General features: G+C 43.6%; 2 protein-coding genes across 3 annotated transcripts in view; one reads left to right on the top strand and one right to left on the bottom strand.

The window, feature by feature from the left end:
- Positions 1-3,452: 3,452 nt before the first annotated feature.
- chdh (choline dehydrogenase) lies at positions 3,453-12,933 on the top strand. Of its 2 annotated transcripts, none has more exons than XM_080853562.1 (8): positions 3,453-3,530; positions 4,006-4,828; positions 5,187-5,338; positions 5,738-5,867; positions 6,494-6,628; positions 6,819-6,961; positions 7,505-7,607; positions 9,084-12,933. In XM_080853562.1, the coding sequence occupies exons 2-8, from the start codon at positions 4,096-4,098 to the stop codon at positions 9,500-9,502; spliced, it is 1,815 nt and encodes a 604-aa protein (XP_080709688.1). In that variant the 5' UTR covers positions 3,453-3,530; positions 4,006-4,095; the 3' UTR covers positions 9,503-12,933. The 2 variants fall into 2 exon arrangements, with proteins under 2 accessions (XP_080709688.1, XP_080709687.1); XM_080853561.1 differs by having other exon boundaries at positions 3,465-3,900.
- A 2,268-nt stretch (positions 12,934-15,201) lies between these two features.
- Positions 15,202-27,247, bottom strand: part of LOC308377138 (voltage-dependent L-type calcium channel subunit alpha-1D-like) — a gene marked incomplete at both ends in the record, with an annotated part of 63,973 nt that continues 51,927 nt past the window's right edge. The window contains 16 exons of the mRNA XM_080853712.1: positions 15,202-15,480; positions 16,323-16,679; positions 16,939-17,060; positions 17,216-17,376; positions 17,525-17,671; positions 17,868-17,894; positions 19,160-19,524; positions 20,054-20,161; positions 21,042-21,175; positions 24,379-24,480; positions 25,861-25,963; positions 26,075-26,171; positions 26,292-26,419; positions 26,669-26,828; positions 26,937-27,028; positions 27,150-27,215. Of these exons, the coding sequence (XP_080709838.1) occupies positions 15,202-15,480; positions 16,323-16,679; positions 16,939-17,060; positions 17,216-17,376; positions 17,525-17,671; positions 17,868-17,894; positions 19,160-19,524; positions 20,054-20,161; positions 21,042-21,175; positions 24,379-24,480; positions 25,861-25,963; positions 26,075-26,171; positions 26,292-26,419; positions 26,669-26,828; positions 26,937-27,028; positions 27,150-27,215 (2,448 nt within the window). The remainder of the gene's footprint in view (positions 15,481-16,322; positions 16,680-16,938; positions 17,061-17,215; positions 17,377-17,524; positions 17,672-17,867; positions 17,895-19,159; positions 19,525-20,053; positions 20,162-21,041; positions 21,176-24,378; positions 24,481-25,860; positions 25,964-26,074; positions 26,172-26,291; positions 26,420-26,668; positions 26,829-26,936; positions 27,029-27,149; positions 27,216-27,247) is intronic.

Here is a 27,247-nt window from a genome sequence, read left to right as displayed (position 1 = left end):
ATTATATAAAGTGTAGTTAAATTGTCAGTTTCAACTGTTAATTTATGTTGGTAAAATGTTCTCTTACCTCTATTCACACATTTAGGATGACTCTTCATAATGGCATCGTCACACGCTGAAGTAGAGACAGAACCGTTAAATGAACAAGCGATCGTGAATGACTGATTTGTCACAGATTTGGTATATGCATACACACATGTACGCATGTACAAACTCATAACTTAACAAATTATTGACTAAAGCAAATTGAAGGCACAGCATATAGAATCATACCTGGAGTGAATATATCTTTCGATTTTCTAATTTTTATTTTCGATCCAAATGGTGGTTCTGGCAAGTTATGGGCTACTATGTGGTAATAGGACTCGGGTTCAACTTGGACAATGTAGCTGAACCACAGCTATAAAACAAAGCAAGCAACAGGGGATTAATATTGGGAGAGCAAACCCATCACAGATAGTCAATGTATTTATCTAACCTGTAAAACATACCACGTCCACGTCCATTATTGAAACACTGTTGAATGGAGGGCTATATTGACACCAAAGAGCATCTCTTTGTTTCACTTCAAGCCATAATCCAGACAGACTACTAGTGCTTGCTGAAAATTGAAATAGAACAGGCATATCATTAGCAGTGTTTCTGGACTTAAAGCAAACTGAGATGCTCCTAATACATTTTAGTTGACCAATCTCACCATCTACTATGACAGCCCAGGACACTTTTAGCGCTGGACCCTCATCAGTGGATGTGACCTCTAGCTTCAGATCGTGTAAAACAGATGGGTTGCTCTCATGACTCTCATAGGCATCAACAGGTTCTAGGTAGAACAGTCGTGTGTTGGTTCAGAGATTCATTCAGATACCCTTATTAAAACATGTATACTGTAGATGAAGATCAGGTCTCAAGTGTCATACACTGAAGTTTCTTTAGGCATCAAGCTTTCATGGTTTTTAAGGAAATAAAAAAATAATAACTTTGAGTATGGTTTAGGCTAACAGAACGGGAAGCCTGTCAAAACAAAAAAAGTTTTTATCAACTATAATAAAACTACATAAAACAAAAAAGTTAAATAAACCAGAAAATTTTACGTACCCTCAGGACCACAAGTAACATTCTAAAAGTGAATGCATGGTATACAGTCATTTAGTGCAACATACATATTACATGATCTTAAGTACAATGTGTTTTCAATCAGTTGTATTTATTAATGACTTCATTGGCTTTTGTGTTTTTTGTATTCCATGCTGGGGTTGACATTTTTAAAGCACTTACTATCTGAGAAGAACTTAAAACCATAATGGCTGAAACAGTCTCGTGGGGTCCCCTTGATTCTTTAAGACAAAATAAAACCGAACCATTAGAAGAAAAGTTGTGTATAGAAGAAGAGCAAGAACAACAAAAGAGTCATGCAAGTAAGTCTTCAACATAGGTGTCTCAAACAAACACACACACTTAAGAGAAATGCACCTACCCAGAACGTCACTGGTAATACTGATATCCTAAAAAAAAAAAAGCCATTAGTTACGTAATTAAAAACATATTTTGCTTTTAATCAGATAACAATCTGATAAGATTGTTACAAGAATTTAAAAATGTTGAGGCTACAGGTATTTCAGCTTTAAAGAGTCACTTAGCGTACTGGTGATGACGAGAAACTCGAAACAACTGTGACCAGATTCCATGTTAAAATCCAGTGAAGATGAAGGCACCGCATGCTGTCGCCGATAGGTTGGTTGGTAGATTAGAGATCACTCTAGGAGCGCACAGTCAGATATGAAACGGAGAAACGTTGTGGGTGGGAACTTCGACCTGTTTAACCCCCAAACTGGTGGCAACGCGCTGATGTCAGACATAAAAGGTGAATTTGTTCTAAAGTTATTACGACCTGGTTATCAAATATTGTAGGCTATGCCGGCTGATATATAATCTGAAACTGCACTATATGTGACTAATTAATTACTTTCCTGTAGCCTCCTTAGCCTGCGATAAAACATATCAAAACATGAATTCAGCAAGCCACTAAATTGTCAAATCTACATCAAATGAATCGTTAATGCAAGATGCGCAACACTAGCGGCCGAAAAAAGGCTGAGAGCAACATGACGTTTCTGTTGACCAGTCACACAGAGTGTGCTGTGGAAACGTATAACTTCCCTCTAATGCTAACTAAAATGATGATTTGATAATTTAGCTCAGGATGTTTTAACACCTGGTGGTCCGCCACGGCACTGCAGGGGGTCCGAGACATATGTCAGTTCACCATTGACTTTTTTTATTTTTATAAATATACCTGGGCCCATAGACATATTTATGTCAATCTTAATAGTCTGAATAGGCAAGTCACATTGTCAAAAATACTGATGTAGACCCATATTCAGCGAAGAAATTACACTGACAATTGCTGTAGGCGGAATATGTGCGCGGGGGGAGGGGGCGTTTAGTGATCTACTCTGATAATTTCACATGTTTAAGTGTTATAGGCAGAATATGTGTGCATAAACTCAACATGGGCAAGAGCACAAAAGTTATTGGGGATATCACAATAAACAAAGCTATTCCTCAATATAGAATAATCCCTCAGTCTGTATTGCCTTTTTGAAAGGCAGAACTGCAAAAGTTTGAAAGCTGGTTCGGACAACCCCTGCCAGAATTCCCACGGTTATGCCTGTTAGGGGATAGGTCTCAAATGCCACTACCATACCACAGCCCAAGTGTCGAAAGCATGTGCAACTGTTCCGTGTCAGTGAAGCATCGTAGCTCTACATACAGTTGTTTTAATGGCCGCATATTTGTTAATTGAGGAGTAATTTAATGAAACTGATATAAGGCAGCAAATACAGTAAAAAACTGAATATCGGAAAGAAGTAGACCTACATATGACACACACATCATCCGTGGGTCTGCATATTACAGCGTCTAGAAAAGTTCACCGAAATAACTCATAAAAATGCAATTCCACACATCATAATGAAAGGAGGAAAGAGGAAAGAAATCCTCCATTTGCCTGGGTTTGATGTTTAATTTTTTTTAATTATCATTATAATGTTCGTTACTTCAATATGAAATAATATCTGACGTCAATTTCCTTTTCCGTCAAGCTCATCCCAAAGTTTGCCTCTGTAAAACACTTTACCACCTTATTAAGAGTGTCCTCAGCAGCAGCGAGTGCGATCACAAAACAAAGTTCACTTCGGGACAGGAAGTGGGGAAGGTCTGGATTGGAAAAGGCCCAGTATCGATGCAGACTCGCTCAAACACGACGATGAAGGGCCTTATTAACCACTTCCATGGCTGACGTTTTGAGTTTTTTAGTTTTGAAAAAGTCCCTGAAGTCAATGATGAGGGATTATATGTTAACCCCTCCGGCGTGGGCGGGACTTGTGGGCGCCCTGCCTCTCTACGTCCCCAAACCCCGCCCCAGAGAAGTCTTCTGGAGTTTCTGCAGTGCACAGAGTTGAATAGCAGCTGGTACCGAAGGCTGCTTGTTTTTTTTATAAAGTTTTGTATGCTGGGAAATATTTGTGCACGTAAGTGTGTTTTCACATTGATGTTGTTCTGATTTTGAATGAGTTTGCTAATCGGGGAATACACATTGTCAGTGCCCAATCCGTATTTTATATTTATGCGATCTCTCACAACGTCGTCCCATGTTTTTAAAGAAACCGTTTTTCAGCGGCCTACCACAACATAGGCTCCTGTTACGAAGACTTTAAACAGAAAGGTGTTTTTCAAGGAAATGAAACGTGCAGGGACTCAATCAGGTCGGGACATTATAGTAGGCTATTGCCCTCTTCAGCCACCTTTTTTTTTGTCTGTCTCTCGCTGACCTGCGCCATTCAATCATTATGAAAGCTCACTTCATGCCTAGCTGTTGGTTTTGCAACGTTGTTTGTTGAGGTGACTATTTAGGAATCATATTTGTACGTTATTGAGCCATACAAAATTAAGCCACATAAACTGTCATGTTTACTTCCATGTGTTTATGCACTCTTTCTTCTTTAGGGGTCCGTTTCTATCTGTGCTTTGGTCATCACAAGGGCTTGGCATTGGGGCACTCTGACTCTGCATGAAGTTCAGACAGACCAAGCCAGCATGCTCTCATTTGCAGTCTCCAGAACAATGAGTTGTGGCCTCAGGAGTGTCAGCCGGGCACCCGGCTTGTGGTCCTCCCAGGCCCTAATGCAAGTATGCAAATGGCCTTGTAGTTACAGCACCACCACTGCCAGCCAGAAGACCCCCTCTTACAGTTATGTCATCGTAGGGGCTGGCTCTGCAGGTTGTGTGCTTGCAAACCGGCTGACGGAGAACGCCTCTGACTCGGTTCTGCTATTAGAAGCTGGGCCCAAGGACATGTTCCTCAACAGTGTCCGGCTGTCCTGGAAGATCCACATGCCGGCAGCTCTTACGTACAATCTGTGCGACGAGAAGTACAACTGGCACTACCACACGCTGCCCCAGGCAGGCATGGACGGCCGTGTGCTGTACTGGCCCCGGGGCCGTGTGTGGGGAGGCTCGTCCTCCCTCAATGCCATGGTGTACATCCGCGGCCACGCCGAAGACTACAACCGCTGGCAGAGGGAGGGTGCCGATGGCTGGGATTACGACCACTGCCTGCCCTACTTCCGTAAAGCTCAGGCCCACGAGCTGGGCGGTGATCGCTACAGAGGAGGCGACGGACCACTGCACGTGTCTCGTGGCAGAACCAATCACCCCCTGCACCAGGCCTTTATCGAGGCCGGGCAGCAGGCCGGCTACCCGTTCACAGATGACATGAATGGCCACCAGCAGGAGGGTCTGGGCTGGATGGATATGACCATACACAAAGGTCAGGGCATCTGGAGATATACTTTGAACTCCCATTTTGCAAAACATGTCCCCAATCTCCTTTAAATCAATCAGTAAATGCCTTCATCAAAACACTGTTTAGGGAATATCTTATGTTTTTTTCAAGTCAGTGTTTGGGTTCAGATGAGAGTTCTTGAGCTCTGCCTTGGGGCTGTCTAGTGTCATGCTTTAGTGCAAGAACTAAAACTCGACACTAAACGGTGTTTATGGCTCTCGCTCATACTATCAAGCATTCAAAGCACATCACAATGAAGGTCTCGTGGAAGTGATCTGTAGTTCGCCAAGTGGGGTTGGTGCACAATTGTTGCTAAGTGTCCTATGATTATGATCACCCTCAGGGAAAAGATGGAGCACAGCCAGTGCCTACCTGCGGCCCGTGCTGTCCCGACCCAACCTGAAGGCAGAGGTACGCTGCCTGACCACCCGCATTCTGTTTGATGGGACCAGGGCTATCGGAGTGGAGTACATACAGAACGGGGAAACTAAAAGGGTAAGGTTAAAGGTCACAAAGAATACACAGTTCATTAGGGTAGGTCTCTTTTGCGCATAGGTTGATTGTTCTCTCCTTTGTACCTCACTTTGTATAAAAGTGTCTGCTAAATGTGTTCTGGGCTGAATTAAGGACTCCAGTGGTGTGGATTACTCACCAGGTCTGAGAGTGTCAGAGACATTCCTGTTTGCATTCCATCAGATTCTCTCTGTGCAGTCGTCATCAATTAGCACTTCCCCCCTCTGTTTTTTCCATATCCACATCAAGCATATTTATGGGCTGTATGATGCACTTTGCATGCACAGAACAAACATTAGGGTTAATGTTTGTCTGTGACGCGTGTATGTGTGTGTGTATTTATATGTGTCTGTATTTGTGTTTCATGCAAACTTTTGTTAGGTGTATGCAGAAAAAGAGGTGATCCTGAGCGGAGGGGCTTTAAACTCACCACAGCTGCTGATGCTGTCCGGCGTTGGAAATGCAGACGACCTGAAGGAACTGGGCATCCCTGTGGTCCAGCACCTGCCAGGTGAACTCCACTCTCCCATCATCCCAAGCTCACTCATTCTCCTTCTGTCAGTTTTGTCCCTTTAATGTTTCCATGTCTGTTTCCTCGCCCATCTTAGAAACAACCTGTACTAAGTAACAGTCATAATCTACGCAACACCTGAAACTTTAAAGTTCTTTTAGCCTGAAGAACTATTTCCTACTTCTTAGCGGAATTCACGAAACAGCAACAAAATCATTAAAAAGAGGTATTTTGGAGGTATGTCTTCTATCGTTTTGGCAAGTAACCATATATTAAGCAGGATAATGTATAGTCCGGCAGTCATTATCTAAAAATAAATCCCTTCGGGACGAAATAAGACCCCTCCGCTGCTCGTCAGGGTCCTGTTCGTCCCGCCGGGATTTATTTTTAGATAAAGACCGCCAGACTATACATTACCCCTTACTTAACTCATGCTAGTTGAATGCATGTGTAAAGAGGTCAAATGAGGTCATGTAGCTGACAAACTGGTAGGAATGATCTTTGAATGGCTGGGTTAATGATTAAATAGGTTGTTTTCTTTTACGGCCCATATTTACTCTCTCTATGTGTGTGAGTCTCTGTCTATGTATGTTGGTATAACTGTCTGGTTGTGTTTGTCTCCACAGGAGTCGGCCAGAATCTGCAAGATCACTTGGAGCTGTATGTGCAGCAGCAGTGCACTCAGCCTATAACACTCTATAAAGCCCAGAAGCCTTTTCTCATGATAAAGATTGGCATTGAGTGGATGCTGCAGCAGACAGGTAAATTCCAGCACTGGGAGACTTAACTGCTTTAGTCTGTGTTTGTCATGTTATGGGCTGCAGACATGAAGGAAGCTGCAACAGCAAGCTGCGGGAGTTTAAGTTATTAGCCATAAAAGCATGACTGAGGTGAGTCAGAGAGCGTGACTGGGTGGTTGCACCCCCCTCCCCTGTCTGGTCTGTCTCCTAGGTTACGGGGCCACAGCGCACCTGGAGAGTGGGGGTTTCATCCGTAGCCGACCTGGCGTCACCCAGCCCGACATCCAGTTCCATTTCCTGCCCTCTCAGGTTGTGGATCACGGTCGGACCAGCTCCAAGATTGAGGCTTACCAGGTGCTTTTCCTTCAATTGTTGCTTTTTAAGCCTATATTTACTTTCTCTCTCTCTTTATTTCTGTCTCTGTTTCGTTTAATTTTTGTTCTTTCATTCTCATTTGCAGTTTCTGTTCTTTTTAAGATATCTTAACCGCGGCATGAACAAGTCTTTGCAAGTGTTGAAAAATAATTTCCACCCCCACCCCCCGAGCCCAGTGCACTCATGCTTACAACCCCTCCTTTTATGCTTAGACACTTCAACTCAACCTGCGTCCATGTAAAGGTTATTGATGTGACTACATAAAATTACACTGAACATTGATAACATGGGAATCTTGGATACAACTTTTACATTGAACTTAGATTTTGTTTCGGTTAGAATTAAAGTCAATTAAAGTTAAGGTGAGATAAGCTGAAATTCTTAAGCTTTACCTAAGATCCTGCAGACAGCTTGCAGGTTGCATATTGTGATTTGATGGCAGATAACAGTTCCTCTTGCTTGTATGATGATGACAAACGTCCCCAACTAACTGAAGACCTGTTATTATTTATAATGGCGCAGGTTCATGTGGGACCGATGAGGAGCACCAGTATTGGATGGATGAAACTCAAGAGCCGGAATCCATTGGATCACCCGATCCTTCAGCCCAACTACCTCACAACAGGTCAGCATTGCCACGCCTTGGATTGAAAGCAGATCCCACTTCTCCTAGACAGGGACTTTGTAACCCCTTCCTCACCTAGTGGATGGGTGAGACTTAAAAACTTGTGGTGGTACAAGAGGGTAGAAACATAAAAAAATCAAAGGATTTTTTTTGTGACAAATAGTGCAGGTTTATTGTCTGGGAAGTCCCGCCCCTCTTCTTCCGGCAAATTTGATTTTGCCTGAGAAGTGGGTCTGGCAAAGATTGCACAGCATCACTACAGCATTCTCAGGATCTCTGGGACCAATCACAAACTGGCTTTTGGCTACCTGCCGCGCCATTGGCGGATTTAAAATAACCACGTCTACGTAACAAAAGCGAAAGCAAAGAGAAAAGCACAGCAAACTATATACTGCTCTCGCGGCTGTCTTGGATGATTTCAAAGGCAAGTTTTCTTTGAAAGTAGAACAGAAATCTGCTCTGGAACAATTCATACAGAAAAAATATGTGTTTGCTTTATTACCGATCGTTGTATCGTTGTATAGTATCGTTGGTCTGATTGGTTAAAGGCGTGTCCAATTACGTGACTGAAGTGGATCTCCATTTAGTACTTCGCCAGACTAACTGAAATGAAATGCAGTGAAGGGGCTGGGAATTCCCAGACAAGCAGGTTTATTCACAGTGCCCAAAATGTGCAATGAAAAATAGTAAACAAAAGACTTGAGCCAAAGAAAACAAAACTGGCCAATAATATGCAATCTAGCCATACCAGTATTTAGGCACTGCCTCCTTTCTCTCCCCTTTTCCCACTCTTGCTCTCACCCTTAAATAAAGCTTATCAATTACTAGCAAATTGGGAGAGCTCACTGGGATAGGGAACAATTACAGCGCTCATGCAGAACACATAATACAACACACAGAATTACACCACAGTACAGAAAGATAACCACACGCATTCCCTCATACAGTAAATTAAGTTTCATGCAGTGTTCACAACAAGGGACAAGCAATCACTCAAACGCTCCCCATTTCATTGTCCCGCTTCCACATGGGACCAGAATGTGAACGGACCAGGATGGGAACAGAATTTGAGAGTGCCGTGTATGTCTGACCAGTGATTCTATGGCTAAATACGGAATGGGTGGTGAAGCTGATTCAGTGGGTACCTCACTGTTAGCTAAGCTGGTTTGGTGAATAAATGAAGCTAACTGTAAGCTGATATATGTGTGGTTGATTAAACAATGTCTTTAAAGAAACCAGCAGGCGTTAGCGTCCCTCACTTTTAAACTCAACTAGTGGAGTGTCGGGACATGGAGGCTGTCAGTCTAAATTATTTCAGCACTCATGAGTGGAAAGTCTGTGCAAAAGTGAAGTGTATGAAAGCTGAGTGGTTTGCGACAGTATAAGCAGAGAGTGTTAATGTCATCATCTGTGTGATGACATCTGTTTTTTTCCTCACTTTCTCACCCTCTTTGCTTCATGTTCCTTCGCTCTCAGACATAGACGTGTGGGAGTTCAGGCAGTGTGTGAAGCTGTCACGGGAGGTCTTCGCCCAAAAGGCCTTCGAACCCTTCCGAGGCCCCGAGGTCCAGCCGGGCCCGGGGGTCACCACGGACGCCGAGATTGACGCCTTTGTGCGCCAAAAGGCGGACAGCGCGTACCACCCGTCCTGCACCTGCAAGATGGGCGCCGTCACGGACCACATGGCCGTGGTGGACCCCCAGACACGCGTCTATGGTCTGGATGCACTTCGAGTGGTGGACGCCTCGATCATGCCTAGCGTCGTCAGTGGCAACCTGAATGCACCCACCATCATGATGGCCGAGAAGGCTGCTGACATCATCAAGGGCCTGCCGTCGCTCCATGACCCCGGGGTGCCCGTCTACCAGCCTCTCAGCCTTGAGACGCAGCGGTGAGGGGGTTCATCCTGCCCAGACCAAAGCCACTGTGGGGGCCTCGCGCCCTCGGCATTATACACCAATGGTACTCTGCTTACTGTTATAGGCTATGGCCAAACATTGGGATCATCATAATTTTTCACTGTCACCTGCACAGCACTAATAGGTATAGTAGATGGAAACTGAATCACCCGGAATGTAAGTGCAATTCAGTTGCTTTGAATGGATGCTTCTAAAATCTGAGCCATCCTCGAGATTTAATAATTAGTTTTAAAATGAGAATGATATATATTTTAGCATGTTTAAGTTCTGTGTAGCATGTAAGATGCAGTAATATCTGAGGTGGCATCCTGATACTGCTTTTAAACTGAATAGCATATACACTGTGTGCACAATTATTAGGCAAGTTGTATTTTTAAGGATTAATTGTATTATTGAAGAACGACAATGCTCTCGGTCAATCCAAATTGTCAATATCCTCAAACCTGAATATTTAAGAAAGTAAAAGTGAGGTTTTGGCTTTCTTAGGAGAATATCTGTGTGTGCATAATTATTGGGCAACTATGAGTGTGCAGAATTATTATGCAACTAAATGAAAAACGACAAATTTCCCATCTCACTTGTCTATTTTCATCTGTTTAAGTAAGAATAATAAACACACTCAAAATATACAAATAAACATTTCTGACATTTAAAAAAAAAAAGTCAGTGACCAATAAAGTCACCCTTCTTTTCAATAACAGTAATAAGCCTTCCATTCATGGAGTCTGTCAGTTTCTTGATCTGTTGACGATCAACGTTTTGTGCAGCAGCAACCACAGCCTCCCAGACACTGTTCATAGTGGTGTACTGTTTTCCTGCACTGTAAATCTCCTGTTTAAGAAGGCTCCACAGGTTCTCAATAGGGTTTAGGTCAGGTGAGGAAGGGGGCCATGTCACTATCTTTCATCTTTAAGGCCTTTACTGGCTAGCCACGCAGTGGAGTACTTCAATGCATGCGCTGGAGCATTGTCCTGCACAAAGATCATGGTCTTTTTGAAAGATGCAGACTTTTTCCTGTACCACTGCTTGAAGAAAGTGTCTTCTAAAAACTTGCAGTAGGTTTGAGAGTTGATTTTGAGTCCATATCACTCATTTCAACCCGAAAAGGTCCAACTAGCTCATCTTTAATAATACCAGCCCATACCAGTGACCCACCTCCACCTTGCTGGCATCTGAGTCTAAGTGGAACTCTGTGCCCCTTACTGATCCAGCCACGGGCCCATCCATCTGGTCCGTCAAGTGACACTCTCATCTCATCAGTCCATAACACCTTTGAAAAATCTGTCTTCAGATAGTTCTTGGCCCAGTCTTGACGTCTTAACTTATGTGTCTTGTTCAGTGGTGGTCGGGTTTAAGCCTCCCTTACCTTGGCCATGTCTCTGAGCACTGAATACCTTGTACTTCTGGGCACTCCAGGTAGGTTGCAGTTCTGGAATATGACAGCACTGGATGATAATGGGTTCCTGGTAGCTTCACGTTTGATTCTTCTCAAATCTTTGGCAGTTAGTTTGAGTCTTTTTTTCTCAACACGTTTCTTGTGACCCTGTCGACTATTTGCAACAAAACGTTTGACGGTTCTGTGATCAGGCCCCAATATCTTAGCAATTTCAAGAGTGCTGCATCACTCTGAAAGACTTTATAAAATTTTTGGCTTTTCACAGTCAGTTAAATCTCTTTTTTGCCCATTTAGCCTTAGGAAAATAAGCTGCCTAATAATTATGCACACCTTGATATAGGGTATTGATCTTCTTAGGCCACACCCTCCCTCATTACACAGATACATAACACCTGATATGCTTAAATCCAATAAGCATTCAAGTTTATGCAGCTTGGAGTTGGAAAATATGCATAAAAATTATGATATGTTCAAAATACTCACTTGCCTAATATTTGTGCACACAGTGTATATGCATCTTAATCTCACTTCAATAGGATAACCAAAGAATACAGATTTTCATACCATAGACAGAACTGGTCTGGTAAGGCCAGTACCTCGTAAAGCCCTTCAATACAATGTTACCACAATATTTCGACAATAATTCAAATCTTTAGTACTTTTTGAAGGATTTCTGAAATGTGCCTTGATGAAATGGAGCATATTTGAAAATGTTTTGATTGCAAATCATGTCCCCGAAGCAATACTTTTTTAGAATGTAATTTATCCAATCATATTTTACCTGTTCATGTAATGACGACTTCTCTGTACCAATATGTTAACTTCATAGCCACCTATACTCACTCATTCCTAATAATATTTAAAACACAGATAAATAACGCTACAAGGTCATATACAACATATAAGGTTTTCCATTCAGCATTGCACTCTGCTCCTCCTTCCCCCTCCCTCTTAGTTCAGCCTAGCTCCAAACCTGGATTTGACTGACATCCTGGAGGCCCATTCCCTGACCTACCTGGCTTCTCCAAGTTTCTGATTGGCTAAAAGCTGAGCCTGGCTGAGAATTCCATGGGGAATATCTCTGCAATGGCACCTATATTTCCTATAGAGTTGGAAACAAGTTACATTTCAAATTCAAATCAAAAGCTCAGTATTTAAGGTTTGATAGTGCAATGAGATGCTTGGCTTTCAAGTTGGTGAGCATTAGTTTAGTCTTGGTCCCCCAGTTTATTAACACTCCAATTCCCCAGGTTGCTCTGATCCTTTTGTTTTGACCCACTACCGTGTTACCTCCATATGGCCTTTAAAATGGTAATATGCCTGAAGTAGACAGTGGTCTATCAAGGCGTGCTATTCTATTTCTGCCATCCATCTGCCTGTATCAAACAAGGGCCCTTTAAACACTAACGTTGATAAATGTTGACCACAAATTCCACACGCACACACACCTACCGATTAACCTCTTTTATGAAGTCTTACATGTTTGATTTTCAGTATTAATTCTGAGCTTGTATGTCATATCAAGGCAGATGTGACTCCTGAATGTTTACAAGGAAATTGTTGAATTATGCTATATGCTCATCTTTAAGTTTGATTGGTCCATTTTTAAGGCTGAAATGTAATATAGAACACTAAATGTGACCTTACAGCATGTTCTGCCTAAAATGTGACTGCTACGAAGCGTTTCTTACCCACTTGTGTGATGTGAATGTCAACTAGTGCTAACAGCATCATGTTGATAAAGCCATAGTGCCTACAACCCCCCTCTTCCCCATTCTCAGTATGAAGAAATCAGTTAATATGTAATGAATGTGAAGGAATTTGTCATTATTATTTCCTAATTTTGATTTACAGCTGATTTATAATGTTTACATTTCATGTAACAAGCTATTTTATCCGTCATCTCATATAACCACGATGAGATCTTAATTCACATATTGTAATAATTGTGTCTGTATTTTGCACTTGTTTGTGTTAAAGTTTTAACTGCCTTTGTTTTTGAGGAGTTACATTGGAACAAAACATTAAATCAATAATTTCAGAAAATGGCTGGTCAATGTGTAAAAATCACGGATTAACACCTTCGAGAGCTCTTATGTGGCTGTGTAAGCCACTCCACATTCCTGTGTAGGAAGCCTTTTGTAGGACCAATCAGGTAGAGTTACCATGAAAGCGACAGAAATAATATAAGCACTCGCTAGGGCTTTGGAATACTCCACCGAGGACAGCTTTAGTAGCCAAGTGGCTTAGCTTTGTTAAAAACCCAGTCCATTTGGTCTGCACAGGGTTTCACATAAGTGCGGCTCCCCTCAAAACTTTTGACACAAACTCATTTCATTTCTAAGCTTTTAGTTACACAATCAAGTGATTTCCAGTCAAAGGCTTAACGTGAGTCACTGCAGTTTAAGGGAATGAAAAGGGAGTGTGGACCAAACTTAAATGAGGTGAAATGGCAAGAAGCAACAATTCTTTCAAATGCAATTAATCTCAACCAAAATATTTTTGCTGTGCTTTTAAAACGGGCTCTCTCACCTTAACTGAATCATCACACTGGTTGTTTTTTCAAAAAAGATTTTATATGTTTAATAGAACTTGGTAAAAAAAATAATTTGGTAGAGGAAGTAAATGGCAGTTACAGTTCAGTTGCTTTGGACAGATGTGACCAAGGTGTTCACATGTCTGCGAACAGTAGCACACAGTAGGCAGTCTTAGTCCCCATTCAAACTGACTAGCTGTTGGAGGGGGCTGGGAGGTGAGAGACCGAAGGGCATGTCATTGGCAGCGGTACTGATGGCAGTGATGGCCTTAGAAAATGAAGGCTCCAGGTCTGTTTGAGAGCGGAGTGAAGAGTGAAGAGTACTCTGTACCTGAGGACTGGGAGTAGTCGTGTATAACACAGGTGAAATCACCAACAGCGTTCACATTTTACAGTTACAAAATATCACCATTATCATCACCAGAGAACATAGTTCCTAAAAGGGTATAAAATAGAAGCAGTCTGAGGACACTTAAACCAACGCCCCTAAGCTTCATATCAAAATGATCTGTTGGTTTTCAGTTAGAAAAAAAAAGAGGCTGGAGTGCACTGATGAAGGTTGTGGTGTTACATCTCTGGGATCTGAACAGATTGATTTCTCTTCTGTTAAATCAGACGTATAAAATAGTTCCTTGACCAACTCATCAAGCAGCATGGTAAATGCAAAAAAAGCATTTAAGGATTCTCTACTTGTGCACTTGTCATGCACAGGATAGGCAGAAGACCACTCTTTCACTGTAGCCCTGACTAGAAATAGACATAGAAATACAACTACTAAGACACCCTCCCCACTCTTGGTCAGTGTGGAGAAAATGAAGGATGATCCAAACAGAACCTGAATGGTCAGTTACAGGAAATAAGTCTTCTGCATATCATGTGCGCTGTAAATTCACATGGGCTCATATCATTCTAAAACTGCTATGCTTGAATGCAATACATCAGTGCGAAAAAAATAAAAGGCAAAATAACATTGTACGTCATTAAACATATACATCTACTTAAATAAGAGCAATCTATTCCACAAGAAGTGGGATAATATTGCTAAGATATCTGCATTAGGCCAGTCAGTTACCAAATATAAAGTATCTCAAAGTATGTCTACAATACTATAATAAATAATCTACCGAAACAAAGAACTTTAATCGCCTGGCTGTTTGTCTCTCTTTGTGGGGTGGGATTTGGGCAAAATAATGACAAAAGCGAGTCTGACGTTCAAGTTTGATAATATGGATTAGATGACGTGATATCTAATTTAAAATGTTTATGACACCGTGGATTGGAAAAAAAGACCGGCAGTTTTCAGACACGATGGTTCACTATTTAGGGTTTTGGTGTTAACCGGGGGTAAAGGGGTAAGGCATTTAGAGGGGAGGATATGACCGCAAACAGGAAACATGATTGGTTGATATGTGAATTAAAAGAATACATCCACAAAGTGAGCCGAACAGGCTTGTTCAAACTCACTTAAGTTACCTCATCAAAATCCCTTAACGTATGTCTAGCTGACTGCTTCCTGTGGCGCCCCATACTGCTCTGTCCTACACTACTGAAATCTCCTCGCCCTTCCCCTTGGAAATGGGTGCCAAGGTCCCCCCCCCCCCCCTCCCTTTTTTCAGACCGGTAGAGCCGTAAGGTTCCAACTCGTCAGAAACAGACTGGTCCTCTTCTTTTCCCTGTTTGGAAAGGCACTTTTTAAGTTGTCCTCATGTAGAGTTTGTGGTGGAGTTTAGCCTCAAGCCGATGCTATAGCGTCGTGATGCATATCATTTCGTCTGTCAGGTCCTCCTCGTGCTTCCCGCTGGCCTCCACCTCCTCATCACTGTAGTAGTGCAGGCTGCGCGGGCGGCGCCCGTCGGGGTTGTTCGAGGCGGCAGCGTCAGGCATGCCGCCATTCAGCAGGTCGCTGGCGGCGCTCTCCATCTCGTCGATCGTCATCTCGCACGCATCGGCGATCTCCTGCTTGGTAGCCGCCACGAACTTGGGATCCTTCGCAAACTTTCCCAGACCCTCTGAGATCAGTACCTGAGAGAGAGAGAGAGAGGACAGAATATCAGCTTATCAGCACACACTTTTACAAAGCAAACACATCTTAAGCCCTTATCTCATTGATGGGCAATGTGGATCATGACCGCCGCAAGCTGATTTAATAACTTGGCAAAATCATTTTGCTAATTAAATAACATGAGCATGAGTAGAGTGCAAAAAAGTGTGGGTCAGCGCAATGCTGCGGTGCGACCGTGCAGCGACGTGGGAGTTCCATGTAGAAATGAGTTTCTTCAAAGCAACACCATTTTCTGTGAAACTTCTAAATGATTTCATGCCAGGCAGACCTCCTGCAAGAACCTTTTGTCTCCTCTGGTGTAAACCTATCCATTCGCGACCAGAAATGTGTTATTTGGTCAATTGTAGAGCAATTAGAGAATTGATAATGAGAATGATAATAAGGCATGGTTAAATCATCTGATAAAGAACTCTCTGCTACATCCTTAAAATGACTCAACCGATTGATGATTGATTGCACCCTGCTCTGTGCCAATGAAATGAGTAAATACAAATATGCCCACCTATTCTATCAGAGCTCTTTCACGGTACTCGTTGCCCTATGAAATTGGGGCCCTTTATCTGAGAGATCAATAGTGAGCTACAGACGACCAGCACATCTACAAACACCAATGGAATCTATGCTTAGAAACCACAGAAGATAACTCAGTGATCCTCCTTGATATTTATGGGTTGGGTCAGCAATGAAGAACACTGAACATTGTCCTTTGACACACATTCCTGAGCCTGAGGTCATAGCTTACAGCGTTCTTTTGTTGAGCCAGAGACATTGAAGCAAGACAACACTAGTGCCGGGCACTCACCGCCTCCACCAGACTGTCTGCACTGCCTCTCTTCTGGCTGTGCTTGCTGTGGAAGTCCAGGGGGATCTGCAGGTGGCTGGGGGAGCGTGAGGAGTGCGAGGAGCGGAGGGGGCGGTGCGTGAAGCTCCGTGAGTGGGGAGTGGAGCGGGGCATGCGTGCCGGCAACTGCGGCGTGTACCAGGAGCTCCCGCGGGCCGTGTCGGGGCTGCTACTGGCACTGGGGGGTCCGCCGTGCCAGTCCACCTGGATGAGTGGCGTGTAGGCGCCGGGGGTGGTGGGCGGTGTGGCCCAGGAGCGGATGGAGCGGGTCGGAGAGAGCCTGACCCGGCTGGCGTCCAGTCCAGCCACTGCCATCACCTGGGTGACCATACAGAGATCAGGCATGGGTCAGTGTGGTACCGTATGTATTACACCTTTTTAGAGTTCTCACTATTACTTTGTAGACTTGACTGTTCCTAAACGCTACATTTCTCTCATCCTCTGTGATTATACAGTATGTGTTTGGGTTCCTCTACGTGTATCTCTGGCTATTTGTGTGTGTGCATTTGTATGTGTGCTTGTGTGTGTGTGTGTGTGTTTATGGTAGTGTGTGTGCGTGTGTGTGTGTTTTTACTACCTGATGCTGCATCAGATGAAGAGGTAGTGCTGTGCGGTGGTGACAAGCAGGAGATAGCGGCGTCTCGTCCTGACTGCTCTGCCTGCGCAGACACTCAAAGCTGAAGGCCGGCCTGTGAGGAGCTGCGCAGGTGGAGATGGAGGGGGTGACATCATTATTGGTACCACGAGCAGAGTTACATCCCAAAGCTCTGTTCCATAACAGTATTCTTTACTTCAATTATTCCTATCTCTACAAATCCAAGTCATGTGAGGTTTGACGGATTGAGTGGTCTTACTCTGGGGGGAGGAGGAGAGCAGCCGGCGTATGGGTGACCTCCGGCACTCCTGGTAGATGGGCTGCTCGTCGTCGTCAAAGAAACTCTCGGGGTGGTGATAGCCCCTGGTCATCTCCGGGTCCAAATGGCTCACAGTGTCGTGATACTCCCGGTAGGACCTCCTGAACAAGCCCGGCAACAAACAGAAACCAGGTCAAGAACAAAAATAACACGACACCAGTTAAAAGCTTAATACATAAAAAGTAATACACATACATTACATACATAATACATAATAAGTGATCTGAAGCTGTCATGGTGATGCAATACCTCCTGTCGCCCGCCAGCATGATTTCATCCTCCTGGAAGTCCTCGCCGCTGTAGTACTCGCCAGAGCCCCGCTCCTCGTCACTCCCGTCCCCGGCCACGGGCTCCTCTCGGCGGATAGTGGGGTAATAGCTGGCCCCTGAGTCCGACCTGGAGGGGATTTCAGGAGGTATCAGTAGCCATGCAGAGCTTCAATGTACTGCCTCATTATCTATACAGTATCTGTGTAGTTATACAAATCTGAATAACACAATAACACATATGGGAAGGGCCACAACAACACCACAGCTTCCAGACAGTGCCTATAGTTAGGTAGGATGCATAGAACGCTGCCACCCACACCTACCTAATATAGGTTTCATAGTAGCGTGCTCTGTTCCAGTGGTAAGGGATGCAAGGAGGAGATGGAGGATGCGTAGGGGAGGACAAAATGGGTAACAAAATTAAAATGATTCATCATTCGTGCATACAGGAGATTTCTGTGAATGAAAACAGTCCATGAGGGCTGATAGATAGAATGTTAAAAAAAGAAACAAGAGGAAAAACGTGTTTTCTAAAGCATGGAAATGTCACGCAAAGTGGCCTTTTGCATGCAATGCAGGGGAAAAGGTCACAAACGTAATAGACAGTTTCGCTTAATATGAGTCAGAGTCTAAAGGTTCAGAGCGATTATTAGAGCGATTATGTGTTCTCTCTGAAAAAAAAGAAAAGGTTGCTGAAAGAAACGGCAGACTCAGTCCCAGGTCTTGACATGATGCAACAATTTCGCAAGCGTGTCTTGCTCAACTGCTGCACACTGTAAATATGGGCTCTGTTCCTAATCCTTCTTGGCTACTACAGACACCACAGCTTATCTGTGATGCCTTTTGAACTCTGTCCTGGATAAGGTCAGGGGTGGGATTCTGCTACTTTCAGTGTTACATTACAACAATTATTTTGCTGTACAGTATGTCTCACAAGACAGGGCCCACAGTATCAGAATGTTCCAGTTTAACTGCAATATGCTGAATTCTATCAGAAAAAAGGGACCAAATAAACCTACTAGTTTTTATTAAGAATTTCTCGATAGCAATATAACGACCAAAAAGGCAATAGTTGGCACTCCTAAAAGGGTAGCATATTAACTCTTTGGGCGATATAGTTGGCGATGCCACGCTATGAAAGCTTTATGAAACCTGTCTGACCTGAACCACAGAGCTAAATAGGGCATAGGCAGCTAGTCGGAACGACAGGTGTAATGACTATATACCAAGAAAATGGATTAGAGAATGATACCAGTATTGTTGCCTATATAAACATGCTTCTAAAAGTGACAAATTGTTGCATTCAGTCTCTTTAAGATGGTGCACAGCTAAATAAATAATTTACTAATGTCTCAAAACCGCAGTCTGCAGAATGCATTGATTTAAAGTGTACTTTGAGGCATGGCAGTGTTTTTTCACAGATTTCTGAAAATGTTACGCAATGGTGACATGAAACACTTAGTATTGCCCTGACTGCTCTTACAAAATGTCTTTCAGGAAATTCCCCAGAAGTGGAACTCCATAACTCCATGGAATTATGACAATATGTTGTTTCCATGGGAGCATGGGAACATTTAACATGTCAAGGACGCAGAGCCCACACACTCCAACACACCTTCTGGAGTTAACCCTCCTAAGAGGGTCACCGTCACTCCTGAGGTTGAGGTAGGAGCCAAGGGAGGAAAGCCGTCTGGCAGCCGAGTGCTCGGAGTGTTGGTTGTGCCCCCCGTTGGTGACGGCAGGCAGAGAGGGCACGTTGGCATTGTTGAGGTTGGCGTTAGAGGACTTGTGGCAGAAGCTGGCATTGACATTGGCATAGAGCGGGCCGTCATCCTGCAGCAACTGTGTGGGATCTGCGTGGGCATTGCAGGGGAGCGGCGGCACCTGCAAAGGTCGCTGGGTGACGTTGGTTTGGTGAGCCAAATCGCGGTTGTCCCCATTCACATGATTGAGGTGGTTGCCGAACAGGCCTCCATTCCTCTGCAGTGTCAGAGAAGGTTTTGAATTTACATAGACGGAGTTAAAGCCATTCATCTCGTTTATATCTGGCCAACAAGTAGTCATGCAACTAGCCAACAAGCATTATGGTATGGCCTTCTGAGTGGTTCCTTTCTGAGCAACATATTGCTAAATGTAACCAGCATTGGGTAAACCACAGTTAAACCAGTCCTGAGCCCACACCTTCTGACACAGGAGACATGCATGCTCAAGGCTTCTGCAGATGGGTGCTAGCATGTCGCTAACGCAACTCTTAAGGTGTGAGAGGCATACTCATTGCACAGGTTTATACCCTCCACCCAAACATAAAGACTTCCCATGTTCTGACTAATGTGCCAGTGATGTAGGAATGTGACTATCAACACCATGGAATTATTAGCCTTGCACTGTGCATTAGTTTGGGAAAACTTTCAGCACACCCATCTCTGTCCACAGGGTGCAGCACAGCACACCTTAGTCATGTCAATCTAAGAAAGCCTTGATTGATGATCAATAATTGATTTATGTTTACCCTGTAAATCTCATTCTCTTCTTCCACATGTGCATCTTCATCCTGCAGGTCACATGATATGGCTCGTCGAATCTCGGGCCCAATATCATGCAGTGTGCGCAGGCCAGCCTGTAAGGGACACAGTCAAAGAGTTGCTGCCCACAGTCCACATGCGTGTGCAGTCACACATCCCTACGCTCTTATGAAAGTGGACGAATATCCTACCCCTCATGTGGACAGACATCTATTCATGTCAAGGAAAAGCAGAATTTCAATATAGAACTTTACACTTTACTGTGATTATGCATATATCCTTACAGTATATAGCTTTGTTAACCCTGGGGCTCAATAATGGCAAATGTAACCTACCTTTTCCAGTAGGTTTTAAATATCCATCCCATCACCATCTCACTGTTATTAAGCATTTATTTGGAAACATAGCATCACAATTCATTCTGCCACTATTTGTGGCTCTGTGATTGACATTTGCATTACTTCTCAGGTTGGGTATGAATACTGGTTTGCGGATGTTGAGCAAGCCTTGAAGCCTGAATATCCATTTAAGAGAGCATACAACACCTTTTGGAATATTTAATCTAGCTGACTGATGCCCTGAGGAGGAAGTGGTCTTTGGGAATCAGGTAATCTCTGTAAAAATCAGCAGGTAACATCCAGGCAAGACCAGGCAGTGCTAACCAATCAGACATTTACGTCAGGCTATATAAAACCATAACAGGGAAAGGGGTGGATGCTCATAGTGATAAGGTTAGCAAAACATAGGAAGTGGTGATGTTTCAGTACTATTAACGTTGAAAACAAAGCCATTGAAAACCAAATCCCATGATGCTGTGTGAGGTAAGATCTGGCAATGCGACTAACATGTAATCAGAGACGTATTGCACGTTGTGGATGGTGGTGATTGAGGGCATTCAATTACCTCCACACTTCCACGCACACACACACCCTGGAATGTCATGAAGGTCATACAACAACACCTCGGGCGCCTCACCTTCAGTGCGATGGTGGTGTTGAGTCTGGCAGGGTGGACTCCCACAAGCCCTTGCTCTTTGCGTCTTTTGAATTTCCTGAAGTAGTCCTGTATCAAGAAGGTGGCATAGAACTTCCCCACCGTTATCTCGTCATCTAAGTGAACAGACCACACAACCACTCAATCCTCAGTGTAGCGCGCTAATCTTTGTGCCGTTGACCACGGACAGTTACACTGTTCTTTCAACTGTATCTGACCTCCCTAATGTGACCTCTTAGGTCTTGCTTGACCTACACAGAAATAAATATCATCTCATGCATCGTGTCATGTTCTCATGTGATGCCAATCTATGAATGAGAAACACCAGATGTGCCAACGTGTACACAAATAACTCAAATTAACAAAGCACATGTGACAAGCTGCTGACAAGCCTACTTCACAGGAACTATGAAACAGTGAAGCTAAAGCTCAGGTTACGGCTCTGAAGAAACACAATGTGGTTTCAAATTCAGCAGGAAAAACAACACTGGCCTGCAAACGTACTGAAATGAACTCTAACAGGTAGAAGCCAGATAGGAGCCAAAGCCGTTCTCTATGGATGACATGTGGCCTGTGAGCTGAGGTAGCCAAACTGTCAAAGTAGCAGAGCAATGGCACGACAGCTGCAACTACTGTACACTATACATAGCATGCAAGCATGCAAGCATGCAGCTGGATGTGTGTGTGTGTGTGTGTGTGTGTGTGTGTGTGTGTGTGTGTGTGTGTGTGTGTGTGCGTGTGCGCATGCGCGCGTGTGTGTGCGTGTGTGTGTGTGGCTGTAGGACCACCCTTTAAACTGGAACATGTATTTCTATTTTTTTAACGTTGCAAGTGTTTACAGAAAGAGGTCCCTTATTTGATACAGTTAGGGAATCCAAAGTTTACAATAACAAGCTTTGATGGACCACTGCATACATCTGAGAGAATGTGTGTGTTGTGCATGTGTGTTTCTTTGTTTTTGTGAATGTGTGTGTGTTTGTGTCTGTATCACTTCAAGCAAAGCAGTAGGGGACATAAGCAGGAGACACAAAGCAACTAGTTCCATGCCACCAGCTTAAAACAGAACTGCTTCAGAAGATTCTGCAAGGCAGGAGGACAAGAGAGAGCAAGACACACACACACACCCACACACACACACACACACACACACACACACACACACACACACACACACACACACACACACACACACACACACACACACACACACACACACACACACACACACACACACACACACACACACACACACAGAAGCACAAGAAGAGAAGAGACTAGCTGTGGGGTAGAGTTCCTCCGAGAGGCAGGAAGAGAGAGTGGTTAGTATTGATGCAAGCACAGATACAGAGTCTACAACACAGCAGGACAAAGAACAGCTGAGCACAGCAAAGGCTGGAAAGTCTGGCACATACAGGACACATACACATACAGGACTGCTTGGTAGCACATGTTTATGTCAGGAGGCGACTGTGTGTCTGTGTCAGTAACCCTGTTTACACCTGCCATTAACATGCGTCTTTGGGGATCCAATCACAAGCGGACAGCTCTGAGCACAGGTGTGATCGCACTCAAGGGTGCACTGAGGACGCGCTGAGGTCCCTTCAGTCAGACCACATTCGAAGGAGGAGGTCTGGGATGCATATGGCCACATTCTTTTAAAAGTGTGAACGGACTTTTACCTTGGAAAATGTTACCATAATCCAAGAATAATGGCAAGAGAACAACACCTTACTACTACATTTTGTCAGGCTACTGCTCCCTATAGTAACCTATCCTATGATTCTTAGGACCTTTCTTAAATTCCTCCCATCAGTGTGTGGGTCCATGTGCATTGTATGTGTATTAAACCATGAGAAGTAGAACGTAGGCTATTTGAAAGGTAAACTCAAATATTGGTGTAGATTAAGGCCATGTGGGCTACATACTGTCTGTTTTTTTTTTTTAGATGGGGAATATAACTTGGCCTGAAAAACAAATGATTATTGACATCCGCCGGGTTAAAAAAACGAAGTAAGTGTGAAGTGATGCACGTGTTTATGTGCATCGGAGCGGGAAAGTGTGGGGTGGGGAAGTGGTCACTCGAGACGCATGTGAAGATGCATGTTGATACCAGGGCAAGACCAGTGTGATCACATCTGACCTTTCAGTCATGAGTGACACTCATCTACTACATGCATAGAGAGGGACATAAAGAGAGAGGGAGAGAGAGAGTGCGGAGAGAAAGAGAGAAAGGGAGAGAGAGAGTGGGGAGAGAAAGAGAGAAAGGGAGAGAGAGAGTGGGGAGAGAAACAGAGAGGAAGACAGCAGAGGAGAGATATGTGTGAGAGGAGCTTGCAGTGTGGCAGAGAAAAGACAGATAAGCTTCTAAGTAATGCAAGCTCTGAGCAGCTCTATCTCCCTGATCTGAAGGGAGGGCTGAGAGAGACAGGGCTGTTCTGTATCATATCTAAAACACACAAATGTGCAAACAAACACCCGCCTAACTGAAACCATCTGTGTGGCCTCAGTAGTCTTTCAGTTGTGCTTCAGTAAGGGGGTCAACACAACAATATTCCATACTTCTATCGGGGCTTCCCAGGCAAGTACTTTGATTCACTAGGTGTGGTGTGATATTTGCCAACTGTGACAGGAGAGTACGGATGGAAGTTTCTGAAGGGGAGGGGTGTAATTGTTTGACTCTCGAGTTCACTGACCTTCTCTTCTTGTCGACACCACCTGATGACTCATACAGTGTTTTGAAACTGAATATTTCCTCATGGCACCCTTGGGTTTCAGCAGCTGGTGTTGAGCTGATAGCTCTTTTCTACTCTCAATCTCCATTCATGTTATTAATGTTGAAATTCCTATTATTCCATCCATTTGTGACACAAGTATAGGAATATATTTTCAAGTATTTCCATTCGATTTTCATTCACCGATTCAATCAGAACATGGCCTCTGCGTGAGGTGCTGCAAGCTCAAACTGATGCCATCCATCATTATCACAATTTGGTTTCAAGAAGTGAGCTGCTTTACATGGACAATTTGATCTCTATAAAAATCTGATTTCAATGAGTAAGCTGTTATAAATCCTAAATGTGCCACTAGTAATTCTCAAGATTTAAAATAAATGTTTTTTAAAGGGCATCCGATGGAATCTTGTAATAAAAGGAATGGTTAGACATTCCACATGCTTGCTAAAAATCTGATACTGTAGTGTTCTTATCAAGTTCCAAATCCATTCTTAGTATAACTGTACTTGTGAAATTGTAAAACTCACGTTTAGTGCATTTTATATGTCTCATGGAGGTATTATACAGACAGCACATGTGTAACTAACCACCAGCAGGAGGAACGACTTGATCCAACAGCTTCATGCTCGTCCTTTTCCAGATCTTCTTTATGACTGCCCTCAACTCCTCATTGGCTTCATCCAGGTTCCCTGAAAGGTGCACACACACACACACACACACACACACACACACACACACACACACCAGACACAAACACACACACACACACGCACACACACACACGCACACACACACACACACAGATTTGTTCGAACAAAACATCTATCTGAACCACAACAGAACGAACTTATCAGACTTAGTTTTCTTTTACTACTACTTCTTCTACCACCACCACCAACAACAAAAACAATAAGACATCATCATCATCTAGATTCTTCTCATTCATTATGCTTCTATTCCGTTATTCTCTATTTGGTGGGGCCTCAAAAACGTCCCCAAACGTACTGACAGTCAGAAAATCAGCACCATGAAGGAAGGAATCGACCAGGAGCACAGCACACACAAACAGAATGCACCCCTTAAATAAGCTCAAGTGTCTTCTATACAGATACTATACTCATCAGTCGTAGCACATGGAAAATACCTTAGATCCCAAATGCATTCATTGCGACTAAAAGAACATTGCTACACATGGGATATGTAAGAGTTAAGCATATTAAATGCATAAATGAAACATGTGGTCGCTGGAAGAGTCGTTTACCTTCCTACAATATGCTGAGCAGAAGCCTGTCACAGACATTTTTGGGGGCAGGTGATAAAGCTAAAACAAGGACACCCCTTTCACCGACAGAAAGTTACCTACAGTAGCACATCATTCATTCTTTTTATGTATTGCTTATTATTTGTCTGATTAATGTTGTAAGTAGGCGTGTGAGGTATAGCTTAACACGTCTTTAAGAATAACCCATAGCCTATCAATGAAGGTGTGAATCAAGCTGAGCGTAGTAGACTATTCAGTCGTTATTGTTGACGAGGCTATTTATTGCCAGACAAGCTGGTCTGTTGTTCAGCTTAATAGTGGGCTATTACCTAAGTTAGGCTACTTGGCCCAAACAATGCCATGGCTTGGGGCACAAAGTGGTTACCTGCCTGTCACTGAAGGCAACAGTTTACTGCCATTGCTGTGGCAAAGGAAGTCGAAAGGGGAGGAGTCGGGTAAGTAGCCAAATAAAAAATAGTTCAAAAAATCTAATAAAAAAAAATTGATATAGAAAAAAACATTCTGCAAAAAGGGAACTTATTGGCATAAGGGCAGGTGCTTGAGCACACCCTGGAGTCTATCTGTGCATGTGCCTGATGTTGAGGGAGCCCTATGTTTTGAGGGTATTTATAGTGGCAGTTTCGTAAACTGTCATCCAGGGTATTTGTAATTTAGATCAATGCTTACTTCCAGCAAAATGTTCACTGAGTTCAAAAACAGAGGGATTGATGTACAGCAATACACAATGAATGTTGTTTTCATTTAGTGTTACGGTGTGTTGATTGTGTCATTTGTGACATGTTCTCACCTTCTGTTTTTATCTTCAGAGCAGTCCTAACTAGAGCGAATAGGGTGGCATTAAACATGACCGTCCCGTCACTGTTCAAGGGCATGTTCATGGCAACCAGCCTCTATAAACCCACACAAAGAAAAAGTATTGTTCAAATGCATATAGTCTGTGTGTGTGTGTGTGTGTGTGTGTGTGTGTGTGTGTGTGTGTGTGTGTGAGCAAGCTTACACACCTTACAGGCTACTCGATGAGGACACAACTTGCCAAACCCTAGAGGTGGCTGAATCCGTCGCAGAAGAGTGACAACATCCAGATGCTTTATTCTGCCCCTAGAAGAGGAGGGTAAGGTGGGTATAAGAAATCAATATGGTACACACCCTCTGTGCATATCTGACTGAGAGTTTGTGGTGTGTGTGTGTGTGTGTTCCATGTTTTTTGCAAACACTCACTTGGCTTCAGGGTCATACTCCGACCAGATCCTCTTGAACTCATCCAAGTGATGAGGACCCAGAATGGACCAATCACGGGTAAGGTAGTCAAAATTATCCATAATAACAGCAACAAACAAATTAATGATCTAGAAGAAATATTAGGAGAAACACAGGTGAAATATTATTATGTATCTGAAATATAGGTTTTTTTCAGTTTGTGTGTGAGTGTGTGTGGACATGTGTGGAACGCTAGTGCTATCTGCAACTGGAGTTTAAGCAAATAGAAACACAGATCAGCAAAACTTGTCTGGGTTTCATCCAAACATGCATCAAGAGTGTTTGTGTGTGTGTGTGTGTGTGTTTGTGAATGCATGCGTATGTGTGTGCCCATGTACCAGGAAGGCGCAGAGCATGTAGAAACTGATGAAGTAGATGATGGCAAAGCTACTGCCACACGTCTTCTCCCCGCCGGGGTTGTCGTCGGAGTCCGAGTCACACAGCTTCCCTGGCAAGCACGCCAACATGATGTCCTGCCACGCTTCTCCCGTGGCACACCTGTGAGGGGCAGCAAGGTTACCAGTCAGCTCTTCACCTGGGACCTGGCAGAGCATGTAGAGACCGGCAGAGTCACAAGCGTTGGGCACAACAACTTTGAGCTTTTACCTGAAGAGCAGCAGCACGGCCTGGGGAAAAGTCTGGAAGTTGTTGTTCCGATTGATCTGCGTGCCGTCAACCATGGCGATTTTTCCAAACACCTGCAACAACATCTTAACAACTTAACCAATTTTATATCAGAAGAGAAGCACCAAAGCACTACTAGACGGCATGAAAATGAGCTGAATGTATCCAGTGTGTATATGCTGCCCCCTACTGTACCTGCATGCCAATGACAGCATAGATGAAGAAGAGCATGGCTATCAACAGGGCTACATAGGGAAGGGCCTGGAGATAAGGCAGAGAGAAAAGAAAGAGGG

Source organism: Sprattus sprattus (assembly GCF_963457725.1).
Source record: "Sprattus sprattus genome assembly, chromosome: 16".
Classification (NCBI taxonomy): Eukaryota; Metazoa; Chordata; class Actinopteri; order Clupeiformes; family Clupeidae; genus Sprattus; species Sprattus sprattus.
This window is presented reverse-complemented; position numbering and strand designations above follow the sequence as displayed.

Coding starts and splice junctions, on each gene's coding strand:
- chdh (XM_080853562.1), top strand. CDS start 4,096: ATGCTCTCATTTGCAGTCTCCAGAACAATGAGTTGTGGCCTCAGGAGT. Junction 5,868..6,493: donor TGTGGTCCAGCACCTGCCAG/GTGAACTCCACT, acceptor TTGTCTCCACAG/GAGTCGGCCAGAATCTGCAA. Junction 6,962..7,504: donor CCAAGATTGAGGCTTACCAG/GTGCTTTTCCTT, acceptor ATAATGGCGCAG/GTTCATGTGGGACCGATGAG.